This window comes from Ictidomys tridecemlineatus, chromosome 8 (assembly GCF_052094955.1).
Source record: "Ictidomys tridecemlineatus isolate mIctTri1 chromosome 8, mIctTri1.hap1, whole genome shotgun sequence".
Lineage (NCBI taxonomy): Eukaryota > Metazoa > Chordata > Mammalia > Rodentia > Sciuridae > Ictidomys > Ictidomys tridecemlineatus.
Window position 1 is genome coordinate 33,249,964 of NC_135484.1, and position 24,929 is coordinate 33,274,892.

At 36.0% G+C, this 24,929-nt stretch overlaps 1 protein-coding gene across 18 annotated transcripts in view; it reads right to left on the reverse strand.

Moving 5' to 3' along the window:
• Positions 1 to 24,929, reverse strand: part of L3mbtl3 (L3MBTL histone methyl-lysine binding protein 3) — a 110,840-nt gene that overhangs the window by 41,793 nt on the left and 44,118 nt on the right. For all 18 annotated transcript variants that reach the window (XM_078019173.1, XM_078019177.1, XM_078019178.1 and 15 more), the window contains 6 exons: positions 23,191 to 23,326; positions 22,436 to 22,527; positions 19,866 to 20,017; positions 10,103 to 10,179; positions 5,116 to 5,201; positions 4,168 to 4,278 (listed from right to left, as the gene is read on the reverse strand). In XM_078019173.1, the coding sequence (XP_077875299.1) occupies positions 4,168 to 4,278; positions 5,116 to 5,201; positions 10,103 to 10,179; positions 19,866 to 20,017; positions 22,436 to 22,527; positions 23,191 to 23,326 (654 nt within the window). The remainder of the gene's footprint in view (positions 1 to 4,167; positions 4,279 to 5,115; positions 5,202 to 10,102; positions 10,180 to 19,865; positions 20,018 to 22,435; positions 22,528 to 23,190; positions 23,327 to 24,929) is intronic.

The following is a 24,929-nucleotide window of genomic DNA, read 5'->3' on the forward strand; positions in this document are numbered from 1 at the left end:
AGAGAGAGAGAAAGACTTGCAGAAGAAAGAAGGAAATAAGAGGGTCAACCCAGTGCAGTACCAGAATAGCAGGACTTCTAGAAAGAACAGAGAGAAGAGGAAGGTATCAAAACAACAATAGAAGAACATTTCCAAAAACTGAAGGACATGAAGCTCCATGGTGAAAATGCACAAGTACTCTGCCTGACAAAGGAGAAGACCCTTGCAACAAGGCACACTACCACAAAGCATCAGAACATCCGTCAGGCAAAGACGGACCTGAGAGCTTCCAGTCAAGAGGAACATCGCCCAAACAGGCAGAATCAGAATGGGCCTGGGTGTGCCGAAGCCCAATGCCATGTCTGAGAGGAAGGTAGAACTGTGTTCTTAACACCCCAGGGGGAACAGCTCTTTACCCACAACATCTCGCCTAGTCATGGTAAGAGTCAAACACAAAGCTGGCACGCTGGCATCTTCAGACATGCAAGGAGTCAAAAAATCCGCTTCTTACACCCCCTTTTCTTAGGAAGACACAAAAAGACATGCTTCAGCAAGATAAGTGTACACAAAGAGAATCAAAGTGCATGACTAGACTTTGAGATTTTCAGGAAAATGAAATACAACTTAGTCGTGTGTCAGCAAAGAGAAGTCCCAGGCTTAGACTATATCCACTCAAGAGGCAGCTGCTGAGCTGTGGGGAAAAGATTTCAAGGAAAGAAAGAAAAGAAAAACACACTTGAGCTTCTGACTCCAATCACAAATACTGGAGCATTTGTTAAAAAATTCATGAGGAAGCGGAAAATTTAAAAAATAAAATAAACTATGAAGAGATTATCGGTGCTCAGAAAAACAAAAAGTCTTAAGAAAAGACTACTTGGCACAGTAGTACTAACTCATAATGAGAAGAGTGAAGGAGAAAAAGGAAAGAAAACCAAACCAATATTGTACTGCTGAAAGAATAAGGGAAAATAAGAATGGCTTAAGGTATAAATCCCATTGATGAGAGAATAAATTAGTATAACGGCTATGGAAATCATTATGGAGGTTCCTCAAAAGACTAGGCATGGAACCACCATATGACCCAGCTGTACCACTCTTGGATATTTATCCTAAAGAATTAAAGTAATCACACTGCAGTGATATGTGCATCCCCATGTTTAGAGCAGCACAACTCACAATAGCCAAACTTGGAACTGGCCTAGGTGTCTGTCCATCAAAGGATGAATGGATAAAGAAAATGGTGTGTGTGTGTGTGTGTGTGTGTGTGTGTGTGTGTGTGTGTGTTTTATTCAGCCATAAAGAGAAATGTAGTTATGTCATTTGCAGGAAATAATTGGAACTAGATACCACCAGGTTAAGTGAAATAAGTCAAATTCAGAAGATGAAAGCTCTTACATGGAAGCTAGAGACAAAAATGGAAAACAAAGATGTGGGATCTCCTAAACATCAAAGAGAAATCAGTGGAGGAAAGGGACCAAAGGATGAGGACAGAAAGGGAAGGGGGAATGTTGTGGAGTGGTATTGGTCAGATAATTTTGTCATATGTGTTCATGTACGATTACATAACAACACATCCCATCAATATGTACAAGTATAATGCATAATAAAAAAGTGTGGTAAAAAATCTAAATCCTGAACTATCATAACAGGAAGAAGCCTTACTTAAAACTGGTGAACTGAGAAATGCCAGGATATATAATATTTTAGAAAACTGTAGATAAAACATCATAAGCAACCACCAAGAGTGCTGAAAGTTCTTGCCTCTGGGGAGCCAGACTGGGGACTGGAATGGATGGAGAAGGACTGAATTATGTTCTGTTACAAAAACATATGATAGGAAAACACCATTCTGAATGTTTTTCATCAAGATGGTCTGATAAAATATCAGATTTTAAAACTTTTTATTATAATAGCCCAAAGTGTGGAATATTATATATTGTTTAACTTAAACATTGAGATTTTTAAGACTTGATTTTATCTCTGAGAAACTTAAAATAATAAACCACACTAATGACTTAAGTATATATTTTCCTCTTCTTTTTCTTCCTTTGCAAAAAAAGAATAAGCTTTCCTGTTGTATCACCTCTCATATTATTAGAAAAACTCCTACTGTTGAAACCTTTTATATTTTTACAACCTCCAGTGAATCTGGAAGTGAGTCACTGCCCCTGTTTACTGACCTTTAAAGGTGATGATACATACCAAGATATTTGTACAGTGTTCACTTTCAGCTGTGACATTCATTCCAGTAATTATGCAAAGGTTTTCATCAACTGTACAGCTCACAGCCAGTTCTTTTGGGGGGTGTCAAGTACTGCCAAGGATGTTGTTTTGGAGGAAGGATTCAGCTTCAAGTAAAAGGCTGGATTCTAGCCTAAACCTTTCCTGTTAACTGAGTCCTCTACTTGAGAGTGTTGAATGTCTCTGGGACAAAATTTCCTCATATGTAAAAATCAAAGAGTTAACCTAATTTTTTTTTATTCTGAAACTAATATATGTTCCTGAAACCATTAACAAGAGAAACCTAATGATTTATTAATCTTGGCACCCTGAGATAAGCACTGTTATTACTACAGTATGTTTTTTTCCAGAACTGTTTCTAACTGTTCTTCAGAATAAAAAGAAAAAAATCAAATAATATTATACATAATGTTAAACTTGAACTTTTTACTTCTCAATATTAAACATGCATCTGAAATGCTTCATTTTAACATCATGTAGATGTACTTTATCTTGCCATTGGTGCCTGTGTTGTCCTTGGTGTTAAACCAGCGTGTTGTTGCCTCCTTTTTTTGGTTATTCCCCAACATAAATTCCTATGACTAAAATTCTTGAATTAAAGAATGAAAAATACTCTAAGATTCTGGTGCCAAAACTTTTCTTCATAACAGCTGGGATATTTATCTTCCTACCAGTCATTATGTGAGAACAACTTTTCATGCACCTAAACTAAAATCAGTTGTACTTTTCAATTCTGTGCAAACTGACTTATAAAGATAGTATCATGCTTAATTTCACATTTTTTTATTGCTGGTCTATATTGTTTTTAAAAATACTTCTACATCTAAAATATTCTGATTACTTTATGATTTACACCAGAACCAAACACAAGTGATAAGAAAATGCACTTGAAAAAGATTAACACAGGCCTCACATTATTTCTAAAATTTTCACAAATGTTACATGATTATGTAACCTTAAGTACAATTCAACATTAAAATTTCTATTTTATATAAATACTACATTGGTTTGTTTTTTTTCATGTTATTTTGAAATTTATTTTCTCATACGTTATCTCATTAGTTAGTGGAGGATGTGATTTTCTTTTTTAAATGAGCTTATGATTAAGGCTCCTATAGCATGGAACTGAGACTTAGTTCTGCCACTGCCAGTAATGAATAAAGTAATTCATTTAATCTTTCTGAGTCCCTGACTCATTAATAAAATAGGGATGACAGCACACATCTCGCCACGATGCAATTACTACAAATGTCAACTAATGCAAGAACACTGCTACCCTGTAAAATGCCATGTACGACGAATGTCTTGCTGTTATAACTATTATTATCCGAACAGTAATTCCAAACAATCCCATGAAGGAAGAAAATGGATACTGTTCTGGTTAAAAAGGGAAGTAAATGTTGAAGCCAGAAACAGATAAAACCTTCAACAGTGCCCCTAACCAGGAACCCTATACTCGCTGCACCACACTCGACAAACTGAACCCACCTTCCCCAATTTTCGCTTGCCTTATAAGAGGTTTTTATGAATCTCCATTTTTATTTATCAAGCTATTTATCTTTATTTGTCCTGTATTCAAAGACAGTATATTCTTCTGAAAAGACTACATCTAACACACCTTACAAGAAACATTAATTATTTTTAGAAAAACATACTATTGAAGAATGAAGATATGTTTTCTTTTGAACAGAACATTAGTTTATTGTATCTACATTTCTCCAAATACTCAAAACCTTAAATTGTCACTTAAAATTAAAGAGAAAATGTCTGAGGTAGATTCAAGGAGAAAAACTTGGATGAATGCTGACTTTCCAAGAAGCATAGTCACTGACTTTGCGTATTCCTATTCCTACTGTTTAAATACAGGACTTTACAAGTATTTTTCTGAAGTTTCCAGGCATGGCACCTTGTAACAAAAGCCAAAATCAAAGCACACAGAGTACTTACTTTTATTCGGTGATCATCCGTGTCTGCGACAGTTGCTACTCTAATAAACATGGGGTTTCTTTTGTCTACAACCTCAAGCTTCATTTTTTTCTGGAATCCATGTGGAGGTTTCTGCCATAACAAAAATGTCATGAAGTGAGATTCAGAGGAAGAGCAGGTGGGCTCAATGTTACAAAAAAATAAGAAATAGTTGAGCTATTTAGGGAATCAGCTTTTTAAACTCTCAAGCTCCCAGACTGGCTCTGGATGGCACCATTCCTATCAAAAATTACTATCCCAAGGACATATGCAAGAGAAACAGTCTGAGTGCCTAGCTGTGGACTGAATACGTAAGGCTGAAGCAAAGGTATTTTAGTTATTTGATTAGCTATAGGGACGATGACAATTTTTAGCTGGAGGTAGCTCAGCAAAACTCAATAAGCATAAAATCCAATTTTAAAAGGGGGAGGAAGAACATTCAAGTGGCTGAGACAAGACACCAAGACTAAGAAGTGTTAATGAGAGAAAAAAGCAGAAGAGAGCTTCAAAAAGAGAAAGAAAGAATATTAGCAAGATACAACAGATCCTACAGGACAGAAATGGAAAAGGGGGACCCAGAGCCACCTCTACCTCAAACCCCACAGACATATGTTATAGGCAGCCGAAGGTGAGGGGATAGCTGGGCACGGTGCAGGACTATGCAAAGCTTATGTTTTGTAAGCTTCCGGGCCCTTTTCTGTAAAACGAAAGTGTGTGTGTGTGTGTGTGTGTGTGTGTGTATACCAACAACAAAAAGCCAGTAACAATTATGACTTACAAAATCTTTAAATTTTAAAAATATCTCACTTATCCTTTTATTTTCTTCTCAAATGTTTACCAGGACATCCTCTTTTTGTTCTTAAATTTCAGTGACTAAATAATATCATCAACACAAATTAAACAAATATAGTGCAAAGCACATCATCTCACCACTTTGAAAGCTCTTGCAGGAGCTGGTAAAGAATTTGTTTCTTCTAAATATTTATCCCAAGAAAAATGTTTCACATTTGGATATCCTACAAAATAAAACAAAAATATTATATCCTATGAGTTTTAACCAACAATAGTGAGAATAACAAAATGCTCTATGAAAAAATTATGAAATATTGCTACCATAATAATCTAGGCAACTCTTATTCACATGCACATAACATCTCTAAATCAGTCACACACTCAGAACTATTTGTAATAATCATTTTGTTCTCATCTAGATCATGATTTCTCTATCATTTTTCAGATGAAAATTTTATATATATATACACACACACACACACACACACACACACACACACATATATGTGTGTGTGTCATTTACACTCTCAAAAAGGATAGGTTTAGACATAAGACACACAAATACATTTTAATCTAGCAGTTGTATACCTTACTGACAAAATTTCATGTATATGTATGAAGACAATGCATAATTATTTGTAAATGTGAAAGTAGAAAAACAAATTAAATAGACACTCAATATAGAAATATGCAAAAATGTAAAGTACACATGAAATAGGATTTATTAGAGAGAATACTTAAGATTTATACGTGTTAATATATGATATTCCAGATACCTCCTCATATTATAAGGTCAAGGAAACACACAGATCACAGAATATTATTAATAAAAGGTACAAAAATAACTATCATTTCCTCTCTCCCACTGCTTTTTGTTTCCTCCAGAGCCTAACATCCATTAGGTAGGCAGGAGCAGACATTAATGGTGGCCCTGTAGGACAGGAAATTTGCTACACAAAGGGGACTGAGAAAATAGGTAAACATATTAGAGATAATGGAAGCCAGGTTTCTCCTAGACAGAGAAGAAAGGCATAAATATGGACAGAGTAAAACTGGAATGAAGCCAACAGTATTGGATTTGAATCAGAGCTAATAGTATCAGTCCATAGTTTCAATATATACAGATGCAGAAACAAATCAAAATATTAAGTTTTTGTATATATTCACATATGTGTATATATTTCCTAAGTCCATTGAGAGGCCTGCGACACTCCAGTAGCAAAAAGCACACCTAGCAATCAGATCTTAGTTTCTAAATTTCAATTTTGACAACACCAAAAAAAACACAAAAAAACAAAAAAACACAAGGATCTCTGGAGAAATGTTTGACTGTAGGACTGGGTCAAGGCAAGCTGAGCCAGAAAGTATGATGCTCTCAAAAAGTGGTTAAGGTATGTCAAAGGGACAGGTCTCCCAATTGCTAAAATTTCACAAAAATCTTACATGAAAATAAATAATGTCACTCACTGATTAAAAAATAATAATCTATGGGTCCAAACACATAACTGAATGAGTAAAGCAAAAGTGAGAAAGCTAGTCTTTTCAGAACAATGTTAAATAATTACAAAGAGTTATGGAATAAGAATAATTACATTTTATCAACTTAGAATAATAATTCATACTAGAAATATCAACCGATGCCAAAACTAGTGAATGAGACTGAGATACAGGTTAGTTAAGGAATCTCAAAGTGTATCTCCAAAAAAATACATATTAATTACAAATAAGAAAATAACTACATTAGTGAGAAACCAGGCAAATTTGGCCATTATCAATTAATGATAGGAAAACTGACATCATGTATCACCTGAGAGGATGCAATGAGAAAAAAATGCATAATCTGCTTCTGATCATGAGGAAATACCAGTCGTACTCAAGTAACAATATATAAAATGATTTATCTGTAACTCTAAAACAAATTAAGTCAGAAAACTCAAAGACAACTTAACCGAGGGAGACTATAGGGGTCTGCTATTGATGCAAAGCCTAATCCTTTTGATATAAAGGATATCATTGGGACAACTGACAAACTTGAATCAGTTTCTAGGTCAAGCTAGGGTAGTAAATTCTGTACTATTCTTGAAACTTTTCTACACTTGAAATGTTTTTAAAGCACATATGCAAGTCTATTTCTATCTATACATTTTTACAATATAGTTTTAAGAAACTTAACTTGCACAATTTAAGCATTTAAATCAGAATAATCTACTAAATAAAACTGATATAATTGGGCATGGTAGTTCATGCCTGTGATCCCAGTTACTTGGGAGGTTGAAGCAGTAAGATTGAAGGTTCAAGGTCAGTCTTAGCAACTTGGTGAGATCCTATTATAAAATACAATTTTAAAAGACTAGGGATATTGTTCCATGGTATGGTGCTTTCCCAACATGTGCAAGGGTCTGGGTTCAATCTATAAAACTGCAAAAATAATGATACGTAGACAAACACATGAGCACACACATATGGAAAAGTGCTAATGACAAACTAATATTGAAATATTAAGAAAGAAAGTGAAATAAGCCAATCCCCAAAAACCAAAGCCAAAAATTCTCTTTGATATGCAGATGCTAACATGCAATGGGTGGGAGGAGGGGGGAGAACAGAAGTTCTTTGGATTAGACAAAGGGGAATGAAGGAAGACAAAGGGGAGTAGGAGGGAATAGGAGGAGGAAAGAGGAGAATTTATCAGACATAACTTTCCTGGGTTCATATATGAATTCACAACCAGTATAACTCCACATCATGTTCAACAACAAGAATGGGATCTCATTAGAATAATTTATACTCCATGTATGTTTAATATGTCAAAATATATCCTACTGCCATGTATATCTAAAAAGAACAAAAAAAATTTTTAAAGATAACAAAAAAATAATTTTAAAATGTGAAGATATTAGTTTTTGGGAAAAAAAAAAAAAGTAAAGACAGGTATGTTTACAGAAAAAGTAACACAGGGCCAGGAGGGCTGGCTGGTCAGGGGATGGACTCATTCTTGAAGCAGCCAAGGAGGTTCAAGAATAGCTGCCCAAGGCACCTGGCTGATCAGGATTTCTTTCCAGACAGGCGGTGGGAGAATGAGTCAGGAATTTTCCTTTACACCAAGGGTGTCTTTTTTTGTCATGGAGCAAAGAGCAACATCAGCACATGCCCAGTAAACCACTCTTATAATCTGCAGGTTGTGGTTGTATTTTTTATTGTGGTAAATTACATATAATTTACCATATTTACTATATTAGTCATTTTTAGGTATCCAATTCAGTGGCCTTAAGAACATTCCATTAGGCTTCATGTACTTTTTCTTCCAAATTATAAAAGGCAATGAAAGCACACAAAAGGTGTTGAATCTCTCATAAGAAGTTGGCAATAATGTCTTACACCATCCCTTCCCAGGGTACATCACCAGGAACCTCTGTTCACTGGTTTTTTGTTTTTTAAATATCAGAATTTATTTTCTCCTCTTTTATTTCACAAAGCTCTTAGACTATTGACATGTGGTTTACTGTTTATTTACCAAATTTCTGAGTATGACCAAAAATGTTATAGAAAGAAAGGATTGATATAAAACTAGAAAATATTAGAATCTAGAGTCTTAGAGTATAATCTAAGAGTAGTTTAGATGAGAGTGACAGAGAACGACTACGCAAACAGCTAGCTTATTCTGTAAGCTGCGGGACACAAGAGGGCTGAGTACCAGGCATTTCCAGGCAACACCATATTTGGGCAGTGATACCACTAACACCTTCTGCTAACACTTCATAACTTAAGTCTCTTTCATCTTCAAAACAACCTGTAAATTAGGTCAGAGGCTTTCCTTTCCTCCCTTTAACATATCAGAAAACTTAGAAGTGGAAGGGACTAGGCTCACCAGCCACAGGAATGGTTGGTCCCCTGAGGAAGAAGATCAGACAGTCTAAGTGAGGCACTGCATCAAGGAACTGAGGACAAGCCTTGAAATGAAACCAGCCCCTAGAATGGAACGAGACTAGCATTTAAAGCTCCAAGCTGAACCTCTGCTCTCACCTGCTGTCAAGCTGAACCTCTGCTCTCACACGCTGTGGACCACATTCACAAAACAGCTCCTAGCAAAGCTAGGCCTCCCCGTTTCCTGTGACCGCTGAGCAGCCACCTCCTGTGCTCTGAGGCTTTGTGTCAGCCGGTGACCCTGCCTTTCCCTACCAGTAGGGACTATGACACCATCCATAGCGAAGTGCTCAAAAACACAGTCTTGACTAGAAAGAAGCTGCAGAATCTGTTCTTCAGCACACAAAAAATAAATTCAAAATGCCACAGAACAAGGATGCAAGCAAGTAAGTTGGGAAGACCGTAAGGCCAGAGGCGGACAGCTGGAGGACCAGAGAACTTCAAAGAAAAGAGAGGTACCACTACTATAAGGTGCAAATCTATTTCTGAACCAGGAATCAATCTCTCTCTCTCTCTCTCTCTCTCTCTCTCTCTCTCTCTCTCTCTCTCTCTCTCTCACACACACACACACACACACACACACAAAAGGAAAAGGGAATGTATGAGCTCTAGGTAAAAACTTTAAACCTTCAAGTGCTCACTTAAATATGAATGGTGTGGCCCAGTGTTAGGTATAATTATAATGCACCAATAAAAAGGAAGAAAAATATGAATGGTGTGAATATCATGATGCACCCACAGAGCTGTGTCCCCCCAGGCACCTTTCTGTACTTGTTCAAGCCTAGACAACTCACGTCTGTAGTCAGACAATATCTTTAAATTAGACAATATCTTTAAATACTAATATAAAGCCTAGAGATGAATTTCAAGTTAAAAATGATAGTTCCTTGAAAGCACAACTTATATTTCCAAAGAAGACAAAAAAACTGAGACTGATACAAACTTAGCCAATGCTTCACCTACTTGAAGGGACCTCAGGGGTCAGTGAGCTAAGCTTGCTGCATGTTTTACAAACACTGTGCGACTACAGCACAACCACACTTGTTCACTATTATAACCTGTGGCTGCTTTTGTGCTACCATTGAGTTGAGAAGTTGTGACAGACTCTACAGCACGAAAACTTAAAAATATGTACTGCCTGGCCCTTTCCAGAAAAGGTTTGCTGACTCCTGAGGTGTATGAATGATACTAGACAAACACAAACCTGGTGGAGTAATAAGGGTCCTTCTATGTTCTTTACACCAACCAACGGGATGAATGTGGGGACTAGATGCTTCACACCTGTAGGTTACATAAATTCAAAAAAATGTAATTAGATAAACTCACAAATAATAGCAGAATTTTTTTTTAAAAAAAGGTTAGAGATTCTGAACACTTTACAGAGTTCTGCTTATTATGGTCATATTTGAAAACAAATTGCTGGACTAAAAATCTTTTGCTCTTCCAATACATCGATACCAAGTAGATTTTAGCAAATAGCATATGCTTTTGACACCATGAGGTTTTCTTTGCCCCACTAATTTTGTTATTTACTGAAACTTCAAAGATAACATTAAAACATTACAAAGGTAACATTAAAATTCGGAATTTCCATTATGTAGAAAAATAAATAAACTTAAGACCATGTGCACACAAGAAAGCTAAAATTATTTCACAGCATATGTTCAAAGTTGGGAAGCTCAATCACAGTCAACCACATGCTATTTCTATTACCCATTAGAATGGCAGAGGCCAGATACTAGAACATGCTGTTTCTTTCCTCACCTCTTTCTTCTCCTCTCTGTTATCTTTACTGCAGCCACATATGTATTCTTCCAGAGCCTTTCTATCTATATATAAATGTACATCAGACTTCCTCCTAACCATACTTTTTCTATGTATTCCCCACCTCAACATGCAATATGCTTCACCCATTCACGTGCACACTTCCTCATTCAAATATTGAGTGTCGATTATGTGCCAGGCACTGTACAGAATCTGAGGAAAGTGTGGCAAATAAAACAGATTAAAACTTGCTGCTCTCACGGCATTTGCAGCATAGCAAGAAGAGACAACAAATAAACAAACAAAATACAGTTGTCCCTCTGTATCTTCAGGAAATTGGTTCCAGGATCCCTACAGGTGTCCACATATACAATGGCACAGCATTCACATACAACTTCCATGTCTACCCTCCTGTGTACTTTATCTCTTTTTCTTCAAACCCTTCAAGTCTTTGCTCATGTGGTGTCTTACTTGGAACCTGTTTTGACTAGGCTACATAAAAGGAACACTTCTGCACTTACATAATTGACTCCTTGACTACATTTTATGTCTACATAGAGTTGTGCCACCAAAGTATCTATACAGTTGGCCCTTGTTACCACTGGGCTCCACGTCCACAGTCAGCCAACCACAACTGAAAGTGTGGCTCAATTGGTAATGGTTCACCTAGACTGAACATATGCAGGCTTTAGACCTTTTTTTTTTTTTTTTTTTTGCCTTTAGGTTTTTATTTATTTTTTAATCCAATTTGTGAGCTTCTCACTTTTTTTTTTTATTGTTGGTCGTTCAAAACATTACACAGTTCTTAATACATCATCTTTCACAGTTTGATTCAAGTGGGTTATGAACTCCCAACTTTACCCCGTATATAAATTGCTGTATCACATCAGTTACCCTTCCATTGATTGACATATTGCTTTTCTAGTGTCTGATGTATTCTGCTGTCAGTCCTATTCTCTACTATCCCCCCTCCCCTCCCCTCCCCTCCCCTTTTCTCTCTCTACCCCTTCTACTGTAAATCGTTTCTTCCATTTGTATTATCTTGTCTTACCCCTCCTTTCCTCTTATATATCATTCTCACGGCTTTAGACCTTTTAAAAAATTTTTCTAAACAGAACAGTATAGCAACTTTTTACATAGTGCTAGTACTATACTAGATACTACAAGTATGCCAGAGATAAAGAGAACTGAGCCACTTAAACATATATGAAGGAAAACTATACTGGACAGAAAAGACAGCAAGTCCAAAGGTTGTGGAGTGGGAACCTGGCAGGGTTATATCAGGAATAGGAAGGAGCAGACTGAGGGAAGCAGGACAACAGAATACGATGTCAGACAGGAAGGGCCTTCAAGCCACATTAGGACTAGGATTTTACTGGGAGTAAACTAGAGTTTTTAGGCAGAGAAGAAGCTTAACCTGGTGCATGTTTCAAATTTTTCTGACTTCCACAAAGACAGTAAACCACTCTGGTGGTCAGAAGGCGACTGCAGGAGTTGATCATGGTAGCCTGGGCCACAGGCGTGCTAGCCAAGAAGTGATCATATTTTAGACATATATTTAAAGAGAGAACCCAAAGGATTTACTAATGGATTTAATGTAGAATGTGAGTCCACTGAAGAAGCTGAGACATCATAAGGCTCTGGGAACGCACAACAGGAAAATAGCTTCTGTTTTCGGAGGATGAGGGAGACAGCAGGCACAATCACTGGTGTTCCAAGTGTTGAATGAGGAATTCTGTTACTGACATGTCTGACAGATAATAAAAGATGTCAAATAGATAATGATCACAAACCCTGCAGTTCAAGGGCAATATCAAGGCCCTTGCAAAAATACAAGTTTGGGAGTCACCTGTATCTGAGATCATATTTAATACCACAAGCAGAGCTAAGACATCTAGAGAGTAAGCAGAGTAGGAGGCAAAGTCCACGCAGAACTGATGGTAAGTAAGGGGAGAAAAAAAAGAAAAGAATGAAATCAAATGGGTCACATGCTGCTGACAGACCAAAGAGCAGAAGAAACAAGAATTGATCACTGAAGTCTTCAATGTAAAAGTCATTAGTATCCTTGACAAGGGCTGTTTTGGTGAAATTGGGAATGGAAAATAGCAAAATACTGAACAAACTGGGTTTAAGGGAAAATGGAAGAAAAGACAATGGAGATGGACATAAAGAAAATGTGTTTAAGGGATTCTGTCATAAAAGAAAGCTGAGAAATTAATCACTAAAGAGGAAAAGAGAAGTTTTGCTTTACTGTTTGAGTTGTGAACTTAGGGGAAGATGGGTGAGGTATTTTGGGGAATTCTTTATACTATTTCACAAACCTTTTTATGTTTAAAACTACTTGAAAATAAAAATGTGCTTAACGAGATGAAAAAATAATTACCTGATTTAGGCAAGAAGTACATGCCTAGCAAATTCCTTAACAGGACATTGTTTTAGATGCTAGGGATACAATGAGTATTAAAACAAACAAAAACCCTTCTCTTACATGTGCACTGGTAGAAATAATTCAACAGAGAAGGTTATCGACTGATGAAGAAGAGAGAAGTGACTCAGTGAGAGGAGATGGAAACCAGTCCCTGAGAGGAGAGTCCCGTCCCTGAGAGCAAGGCATGTCACCCACAGTCAATCTATGGGTGGAAATGAGAGGTGCTGCCATGAAGAAGTCTCCTCTGCTTTTTTTGTTTTTTTCCTTCCCAATGAAATAGGAATCAAGGTATCAAGAAAGAGGGAGGATAGGAAGAAGATGTGAGAAGTCTGAAGCAGGGAAAAGGGAGAATGAAATTTAGTAGTTTGGGAAAAATAGACAAGGACAGGACAGGACTCCTAGCTCACTTGAGGTTGGCAGCCACCAATAGCAAGTCGACCAGTCAGTGTGCCATGTGTCTTTCTCCAGGTTTATTGAACTGCTCCCCTACAGGAATAAAGTGGGCAGAAAGCTGGATCCTACTAGGTTTGGGATTTTGCCAGGCAAATACAGTATAAGGAAATGAAGGCTATCTTCATAAGGGGATATAGACACAATAATATTACAGAATGCATAGGCACCTAAAGGTAATGTCACAATATGTTTTTGAAAAGTGGTTATGATAGTTCCCCAGGTGTGTTCTCAAAGATGATAGGTATCCTTAAGTTAAAATACATATTTTTTCATACTTAAATATTTTGACCATGTGACACAACATAATACTTCTCAGAGATTTACATTCACATGAGCATACTAAAGACTATGAAGTTATTCTATAAAGAAACTAGTTTTGAATTGTTTAAATGTAGCATTTCCTAAAGACAGTTAATGATGAAAGACTGCTTTGTTAAGCAAAGTATGAATATCAGTTTGGGAAATGTTGGTCTAAAGGATGCCAAGGAGCCCAGTCTTCCTCTATTCTCCAGGCTGTATTTATTCTGAGTGATCTGGAAGTCTCAACACCATCCTTCAGATGGGAAACCAGAAGGTAGAAAGCCAGAAGGGCAGCAATGGTTAGAGTTTCCAGCAAATAAGCAAGTCTAATGAGTACTGAAACACAAAGGACTTGTTCAGAGTAAATGAGGTCAGTATATAGTCCCACCTACAAACCAACCTTCCAGAGGATGCAGCCTTGTGCAGTAGAACATGATGAGTTGACATAACCACTATAGCATGCTGATTTTTTTCCAGCACTTACTTCAGTAAAATATACCTTGAATTTTACAGTTAGATGTTTCTTCCTTTCTTCCTTTATTCTTACATTGTCTCATACCTTCCCCTTCCACAGATGGCCATTTTTCTTTATATATTATAAGTGTGTATATCATTATTTTAGGAATATGCAAGAAAAACAAATACTGCTAGGTCAATGCCAAATTCATATGGTAATCACTATATTTCTTACATTTTCATAAAATATATTTCAATGTAGCTGCATTGTTATGAGCTACATAAACAGGGTTATGGGGCTTTATTTCCAGCTACCCTAATGTTTTTGTAAATATTCACTTTGGTTATGGATTATTACTAATGACAAATTGTCTTTACTCTAAAAAAGGATGCTAATTTACATATGGATTCAATAAAAATGAAAAAATAATAAATATATAACAACTGTCTGATTCTTTCCTTCTCACTCTAATACAAATGTAGAGTACTTTTTAAAAATTATCTACCAGACTCAGGAAGATTCCTTTAAAGAACATTAAATATTAATAACTCTGTTTTTATTTTATTGGTTTTTCTCTTTAAATAATAATTAAGGAAAATACCATGAGCTATTATGGCCACTCACTCCTGTACTACCTCAGTGTTATACAAGATCTTACTATCTATATGTTGATCAAAGTTATTTTAAAACAAGAAAGCCATCTCAATAGAGAATATAAAAATAGGCCCACTTTTACCTATTTTACTTAAACACTCCCAGTAGCAAACAACACTTCATTCAAAAGTGAGAGGCTGTGAAGCCCACTGCAAAACAAGTCATCTCTTAGTCCCACCTAGTGTTCAAAGGCAGAACTGTCACCAAAAAAAGAAAAGAAAAGGAACAACCAGTGGTGAAAAGTTCAGCACATCATTGATCTCTGTACCCCTCTATCTTAGGGTTTTGTGTATATCATGAAAGAATTTTTTAAAAATTAAAGTACAGGCAGATTATTAATGAAGACTGTTAAGAGTCAATCAGATGTAGACTAGTAGATAATTAAAAGGGCAAATAATTATATGAATAAAAAATCCATAAAAAATCTATGTTTATTGTGGAAGGATAAAGTGAACAGAAATGAAGACCATTTATGGAAATGTAAAGAAGCTAAGTGACTTCACCAAGCCCTTGAGTTGGAAAAAAAAGAGATCCTCCTTTTATTTTGTTTATTTCACTCATTCATTTTTGGTACTAGGGATTAAACCCAAGGGTGCAAGCTACTCCCCAGTCCTTTTTGATTTTTATTTAAAGACAAAGTCTTGCTAAGTAGCTGAGAGCCTCACTAAGTTGCTGAGGCTGGCCTCAAACTTTCAATCCTCTTACTTCAGCTTCCTGAGTCACTGAGATTATAGGCATGTGTCACGGCATCCAAGACACCCTGGTTTTATTAGCCACAGCCAAAAGTTAAACAAAGATAATGCATACATTCAGAACTTAACAGATCTAGGCATAGGTCAAGCAAGAACATTTTAAGACACTTGCTTAGGGTTGGGATTGTGGCTCAGAGGTAGAGTGCTTTCCTACCACGCGTAAGACACTGGGTTTGATCCTCAGCACCACGTAAAAATAAAATACTGTGTCCGTCTATAACTAAAAAAATGAAAATATATATAAAAAGACAATCGCTTAAAGAAAACATCAAAGTATCCTCATTTAAGCAATAATGATTTAGGTTCTTTGAAGAAATGCAGGACACTTGGCCTCTCCCACTCCTTAAACCCAGAGCATGACTCTGCCAACTTACTAACCAGGACCAGACTCTTCGGGCTCCTCATCATATGCTAACTCTTCAGGGCCTCCTTCACTCTCTGCTGTACCACTGAACCCCAAAACTCATCAGGTTCAGTCACCTCTTTCTCCTTTCCATCCCTAATTTGACCAAGCCCATTCCCCACAGTAGCTGCTGTAAATATTAATTAATTGCTTCAAGGTGAATATCTCTAATGCAGTGATCTGGAAAAGATGAAGAGGATGTCATCTCATCACACAGATTTCCAACTTTCCTTTTATTTCTTCCTTCCAGGCTGAGAGAGACAAAAATTATTGGTGTCTCCACAATCTCAGATACCTCCACTTGCCCCTTGCACAGTGGTCCATGACCTCCCTCTGCCAAACAACCACGCTCAAAACACCCTGTGTGCAGGAAGAGTCCCCTTAAGCAATAATCCTTTTCTGACTTCAGCACCAAACTTCTCTGACTTCCTTTATTACAATCTCTTCACTCTTTTGCAAATTTGTTTCTGCTCCTAAAACTTTTTTTAATTCCCACCACACAGGATGAAATAGGTATTAATATTAATTCCCTCTTTTCTTTAGAGGAAACTAAAGCTTAGAATAGTTAAGTCATTTACGGAAGAACAACATTCTACCCCTGGGACAAAACACATTTTTATCATCTTCCTCCTTTGAAGGAAGAAATACTTTATTACAACCAAACATGCAATATCACATAAACAAATGTACATAGACTATCTATGTTTTCTGATTCCCACTTGAATACAAAAAGAAACAAGATTACTATCCAAATCAAAGGAGGAAGAAAATCTCATTTCAAAAGTATTTCGAATTGAGAAAGGCAAGCCAATCTGTAACTTCAATTACACACCAATGTAGTTTATGCAGATAAAAACCATTCCAAAATTCAAAGATCAAAGAACATAATATTTAATAAAACTGGAGAAATTCCAGTGTGCTTAAGTAATTTTCAGTGTGCCTTAACTGAATGTTAAGGAAGAGAACATACAGTATTCTTTTGACAATTAACAATATATGATTTCATGTCAATAGTCAAAAGTATAAGTAATCCCAAAAAACATTCCATCCTTAAAATAATTACATTCGTTTATGTTTACAAAAGTGTAAAATCAGAGTTAGAACAGTCTTTTTCTTTACTTTTTCTAAAAAAATTCCAGGATCCTTTCTGTTTGTTCCCTAGGCATTTGACACTAAGAAAAATGAGTGTGACAAATTCTTTTAGATTTTTTTTGTTATTTTTTTTCCAAGACCAATTTGAAAGGCAATATATTGTCTATCAAATAAGCAATGTATATAGTACCTTTAAAACAGAACAATACTTATGAGCATAAAAATAAACTAATATTCATCCATTTTGTTTAAACCACACAAAATCTTGAAAATAAAAATTCTCCCAAAGTGAATCAGAACTTTAAAAACAAAACAAGGGCTGGAAATGTAGCTCAGGGACAAGAGCTTGCTTAGAATGCACAAAGCCTAGGGTTTGAACCCCAGCACTACAAAATAAAAATTTAAAAAAATAAAAAGGAAAACAAACTCCCCATTTCAACAAATTCCAGTAATTTAGTATCATTTATTACTAAAAGGACTGGATCTAGAACTGCATCTTCACAGACCACCAAACAGGAGCAGTAAAATATGTTTGACCTACGGCAGGTCAGGCTATTTCTACAATTAAATTTTTCTCATCTATTTACCCAAAATAGATATAAACAATCTTAAATGAAAAAAAAACAACAATTTTCAGGAAATATGAAGAACAGAAAAACATGGTATGACAAATAAGCAAACCCATATTGTGGGAGACTCAACAGAACAAAACAATTCAATAAAGATTAAAAAGTAAAAAAAAAAATAATGGAATAGGGAGCTATCAATAAAAAGAGATCAAGAAAACATCAAAGCAAGTATAAAGAATATGCCTTATTTCACCCTAAAATTAAAAAAAAAAATCCAAATACTAATAAGATACCAAGACAAAACTGGGAGAAATGTTTGAGTACATTAGTGACATTATAGCTATTACATAAAAAATTTTTTAAAAATTCATCTTTCAACACCAACTGAATTATTCACACATCAAAACCTATGTTATCTGGAATTGGCTTGAAAACAATCTTAGAGTTGGGTTTTTAACAGCAGGGTTACAGAGGAAACGACACTGGACATAAGTTGGCAATTGCTGGTATTAAGTAAAAGACATTCAGGAGGAACTTTGGTGGGGGGGTACCAGGCACTCAACCACTGAGGCCCATACCCAGTCCTATTTGGTATTTTACTTAGAAGCAGAGTTCACTGAGTTGCTTAGCATCTAGCCGTTGCTGAGGCTGGCTTTGAACTCATCATACTCCGGATTACAGGTGTGCACCACTATGCCCAGCTAATTGTTTTTTATATGAATATATTTCAATAAATTTTTTGTCACAAACTGAATAAAACATCACATGAGGCAAAATTATGCTTTTGAAAGAAAAACATAAGGGAAAACAACCAAAATATTCTAAAGGATTTGACTCTAACATATAATCATGGAATGACTTGTCTCCCTGAGTTTACAAAAATTCTGTAAAAAGTAAACATATAATAGAAAGCATTTAAAAAATCTGAATAGCAAATAAATTTAAATTCACTCTCTTCTTTCTTAAAACAATTCAAGATAAATATCTAAGAATTCAGTAGGAAGAGTAATGAAAGTTCATTGATGGGTCTATTGAATATTTAAATATGTGCACATTAAAAGTAAGGTCAAGAAATGAGCTTCCCAGAATCTTGGCCATATTGATATAACTTAATGTTCACTTGATACTATAACATTAGCCAAATTTTACAAACACTTTTGTCACTTCTCTAAAATATTCTCATTTCCAGGGTTCTCTAGATAGAACTGAAGACTTCAAAAATGACTTTAACCAGGAAACTGAATTCTAGCAACCAATGAACATGAGTTGGGTATAGAAAAAACCTTTGACTGTTTAATTACAGTTTGATGGCTTGTCAGGTGTGGGGGTACACACTTGTAATGCCAACTACCTGGGAAGCTGAAGCAGAAGAATTGCAAGTTCAAGGCCGGCATCAGCAGCTTAGTGAGACCCACTTATTAAGTCCCACTAATTGACTCAAAATAAAAGGGGCTGGGAATACAGTTCAGTGGTAGGATGTCTGCTTAGTCTGTGTGTGGCCCAGAGTTCAATCCCTAGTACATCAATAAATAAATCAATGAATTAATAAATAAATAAATGAAATATGAATGCTTTACTACAACTATTTTCCAATCACATAATTTTAGAATATGTTGTCTTTGCCTTTTACAGTATATCTAAAAATGGTAAGGATTAAAACAATGTTCATCAATTAATGCAGCTGCATTCAGCTATTATGAATGGTGAAATTAGCTACCAGGTATGAAAATATGGAAAATTAAAATAAATTCCTAAAAAAAAAAATGACAGAAGACACTCAGATGAAGGGGAATATGTGAGTCTGTATGTGCACACACACGTTACACTGGGAATGTGGGGGGTGGTTATGGATTTCACTTTCATGGCAGGAAGTCAACTAAAATAAAATCATGAAATAGCATTGAAAGATGTTATTTAGAAATACATGCAATATGGAGCAAGTGAAAACTGAAAAATCTGAACTAGGAAAGAGTGGGGCAGAGCACTGTTGGCTTTGTTATAAGCTTTGCCTTGTTACTGTTTTCAAACTGTGCACCTAGTTAATGTGGATAAACACTGCATTTTAAAAAGCACACATTAATGGAAAATGTCTCACCAATAGTCATAGCTCTCATCCCAGTTGTCAAAATGTACCAGGAAACGATTGTCCACCATATCTGTTACCGTAGCAACACAGATGAACGCAGGATTCTTTTTGTCTACAGCCTCAAGCTTCATTCCAACTCGAAAGCCTGATGGGATCACTGTCTATGGAAACATGCAGATTTAATTATAGACAAGCACACACTTAACAACAGCCAAGACCTGCACACTCTGCAACCCTGCTCAAAGGCCCAGCATCTATCTCTATATTCACATAATTTTAAAATCATGAGCTGGTTTCACAGCAGGATCATTCCCCTCCCCCACAAAAAGACAATTAAAAAATACCCTCTATGGTTACACCCAATTAACTTTCTGAGCCTCAAAACTACAACATCCACAGCCTAGCAGAATAATTAATTTTAACATGTGTTTTGGTACCTTAGTTAGAAGACCACGCTAGGCAAGCAAGTTTTATTCATCATATAGTTCCCATTTTGGCTTTCTTTTCCTTGATTACAGACTTAACAACAAAAGTTATTTCACACAAAATATGCACTTACTTAATCAAGTTAAAAATGTGCATGAGTCAGTACAAATTCACTCCCACTTTTGAGAGCTCCCAAAAGAGTACTCTACAGAAAGTAGGTCATCTTCATATATGAAAGGCTGCAGATTATTACAACTTTTATTTAATGCTACAACAGCAGCAAATGAAATGACTGTTAATGTAAAGACAGTCATTCAAAATAGCTGGTAATTTAAGGAAATCTATAGATTATCAGTCATCTTAGACTTGAAATAAAATTCAATATGAGTTAGTGCTTGAGGGACAGTAATATGAAAACATCTCTTATAATCTTTTATGAGAAAAATATCATAATCTCAGAATAGGGTACTCAGATGTCAATTATGTCAATTGCAAAGGTTTTTGTTGTTGTTGTTTTGGATTTTTTTTTTTTTTTTAGCCTTCTAAAGAACCCTTTCTATTCAGATTGAAGTATACAGGTATTATTCTAACTAAGCAAAATAAATATTATTTCTCATCTTACTATAATTATACAGGGATTGTTATAAAAATATAGATAGTTATATATCTGAAAAATGTTAGAGAAAATTCTATACGAATTAAAGGAGCAAGTACAAATAGTACACAGAAATTTTTAATACCCATTTTAGTCCTGCAATTATTTATCAGTGTTATGAACTTATATTTGACTATTCTGAGGTAGAGAATCTAGAAATAAAAAAATCAGTTGCCTCTTGGATATCAAACTCACAACCTGAGATTAAGTTGTATGCTAGCAATGCACAGAATGTAATAGGACAGGTCAGCACAGTTAATCAAATCCCTGCCTGAAATCATCAGAGAACCAGACAGGGATTAGGAACTCGGAGCAGAGATAGCAGGCTGCCGAGTTTCCACCCAACTGACCTTCCTCCCAGGGGTAAGTCTTAACCGAAAACCTACTGACAAAGCAGTGTTTACATTTCAGCAATTAAGCTATCTTCTCAATTAGAATGTTATAAAATAATAACCTAGCCCATTATCTCTATTAGATCTCTAAACACACACTCACATTCCCACACATTCACTTTCTCATATATCTTAATTTCTCTAATTCAACCTGGCTTTTATTCAATTTAATCAGAGAATATTTCATCCATTAGCCTGATGCCTTCAAACCAACTGGTTAATGTCATTTCCCAAATGGAGGGTTTTTCCAAGCTCCCAATGTTTATTTCTATTTGGAGTGAACTCTGTTCATGAAAAATGACTGCCACTCTCCACACTGCAACTCACTGTTACCGAGCAGGTGCATATGGGAAGGAGGGGAAGCTGGGCTACAGGGTGCACAGCTTCTACTCTGCCAGAGAGTCCAGTGTTCCCTGGCCCTAGCAGGTAGAGAAGGGCAGTAAATCCCTTAAATTCTGGGGCTAGGATCAAGAAGTTCATTTGTCTGCAGAAATAGGTCATGTATGTTGTAAAGATGATATTTTGATTTGCCTTCTGCACTTTCTGATTAGAGAAGAACTTGGGAAAGAAAAGAGCCTCTCAAGATTCCAGGCTTCTCAAAGATGCAGAAAAGAAACGGAATGAGAAATGGGAATATAGGTCAAGATGTAGTAAAAATGCACATATCCTGCCTTGCTTCTGTTACATTTAAATAAAGCTGTAAACCACAGTGAAGTACTTCATAGACTCCAGTGACCTCCTGCGTGCAAACCCAAACAGGGCTATAGTCATCTCACCATATGAATCCCATCTGAACACCACTTCTAATTAATTAAATGATGGCAACAATAAAGTAATCCACTTTGTATGCATCTTTAAAATATTACACCTGGATTTGAACTATGTTGCCTACTATCACTCAATAATAAGACAACCTTAATATGGCTATGACATAATATTTATTCATGAAGATTTTAAGTTAATTTTAAAGTTTAGTAATGATAAGAGAATTCTATTTACCAAGGCAATAAAATTTATGATAGCTCCTTGTTATCACTTGTAATTTATCTTATAAGACTCTCAAAAATCACTTCCTTTGAAAGAAAAAGTATTCTGGATATACTTACTATATTCTGATTTTCAAATAATGACTTAGGAGCAGCTTGGGCTTTACATGTCTTAAGATAGGTCTGCCAATTAAATTCTTCCTCTTTGTATCCTACAGTAAAAGCACATATGAACAGATTAGTAAAATATCAAAACATTTTGCACTTAACTTTTCCAGTCCGACTTTTATCTGTAACTTCAACATGCCAAATTCAAGCATTTGCACAATTTTTTTCAATAAATAAAATTTAATTCATAATTTATAACTGCATTTTGAGACATGAGCTGTGTTTAGTTTCAATAAGTTTTGATAATCTTTTTCAATTCTAAATGAATAGAGGTGGCTACAAAGAAAATGTGTAAGGAAGCAAATACATTTTACACCTATGTGCACTTTTCTTGATCATCAAGCTGTTTCCATCAGAATTCAGTTAGAATCCTCAGCAGTACAGACTTGAGGCTGTAATGGATTTTATTTTTTTCCTCACCTATTCTATTTTGGGGGAATATTATAGGGACAAGTGGGAAGTTGAAGAAATATTAATAAAGCAGGTAAGATCTTTTTAGCTTATCATCACAAAAATGACAATTCAAGGCTTCTGAAGTAAGGATATTACCAAATCACCAAAGGAAAACCATCCTTGCCTTAATTTTCATAATTTTATTAAAGTTAACATTGCCTCAGAAGAGGAGATTGAGCATTTTACTTATCTGATAACATCTAAACAAATAGGTACTTACTGATTTTAAAATATGAAACAAAAAGTGATGATACCTTTTGGAGGATGAAGTTTATGGCCAGTTTTCTCACACCACCCAACTGGATGAATATCCAGAGCATCTGCATTTACCCAGAAGTCATAACAATCAGAATATCCATCAAAGTGAAGCTTTATTCGGTATCCACAAACCTGAAACAGGAACTCAGGTTGAGTAATTAAAGAAAAAAAGTACACATACAAAAACTAATTAACAAGGACATCAAGGTACGAAATAGCCTACGTTCATCAAGCCACCCTCATTAACAGCAACAAAAACAACTACACAAATTACAAAATCTAAAGGCAATATTGCAAAGAGCTGATGTTCTGGCCACATTTCTGGTACCATTAGAAGCACAGGGATATGGGGTGAAGAATAATTTTCCACAAATACAAAATATCTTCTCTCCATTCCCTGAAATGTACCAGCACAAATCACCATGGTGAGCTGGCAGGGCTGAAACCAGACCAGCAAACTGGACCCAGCTCAAGCAGGACCCAAGGTAGAGGCTCCTACTCTGCATATTACAGGGCAAGGACAGAGGAGACACAGAGAGAAGTCACCTGAATCCTCTCTACCAGCACCTGGGCTAAAAGAAAGAAAAGCTGCTTCCAGTTCATACTTAGGCTAGACAGGTTCCATGCAATGCTAGTAAGAACTCACAATGTAACCCTCACTGTACATCTGCCTACACAGCCACAATGAAGGATATTCTGGATTTATGGGACCTGTCTTGGGTAATAGTCTATCCTGGGCTCCTATAAGATTCAGCCCCTCAATGTTCTTTTCCCAAGCACCAGTAGATGAGTTCCAAGTGGAACTCCCAAACACGCCAGACCTCTAACTACTCCAGGAGCACATATGTGTCCTGCAGAAATCCATCCAACAAGCCTGAGACCAGAGTACACAGTCAGAGCAATTAATTCCAAAAGAATGAGGCAGTTGTACAGTTATTGTCATGGAAAGATCTCTAAGACACACTGTTAAGCTTTAATTGGCAAACAAATTATATAGGATGAGTTTGTTTTTGATAAAATTATACGTGTGGGAGTCTGTGTGTGTACTTAAGTATCTTTGGCTGTGTGTATATACATACATATATATGTATAAAGTACACATTTATTTTTTAAAATACTTTTCATTGCAGGTGGACACAATACCCTTATTTTATTTATTTATTTTTATGTGGTGCTGAGTATCAAACCCAGTGCCTCACATGTGTGAGGCAGACGCTCTGCCACTGAGCCACAACTCCAGCCCTAAAATATGCACTTACACATATGCATTTATGTATACACTTACAAATATAAGTTTACTACGTAAATTCATACTAAAAAAAAAAAAAGCTTAATGAAAATTTGCCAAAACATTTACAATAACAATGATTTCTTCTGGAAGTGCAGTGAGAAGAAAGAGGCAAAACAAATGATGCCCTTTTTTTTTTAATTTTATACATTAGTATTTTTTCAATTAGAATGTATTGATACATAAGATTTACAACTAATCTGACTTCCCTTGGAGACTACAGAGTCTCTGCACTGAGAAGAGATTGGCAACTCTGGGAAACACACTCTCTCAGAAAGGGCGGGACTGTTCCCACCTGTACGTCCACCCATGCCAAGAGGGAGTTCATGGGCTGCTTCTCTACCCTGCCTTGCACGCAGCATTCTGTGGTCCATGGGAAGGAGCTAAGCCCCTTAGTCACCTACAGCCTCTTGTGTCCTTGTAGTAGCACGGCTTTGAGCTTCTACC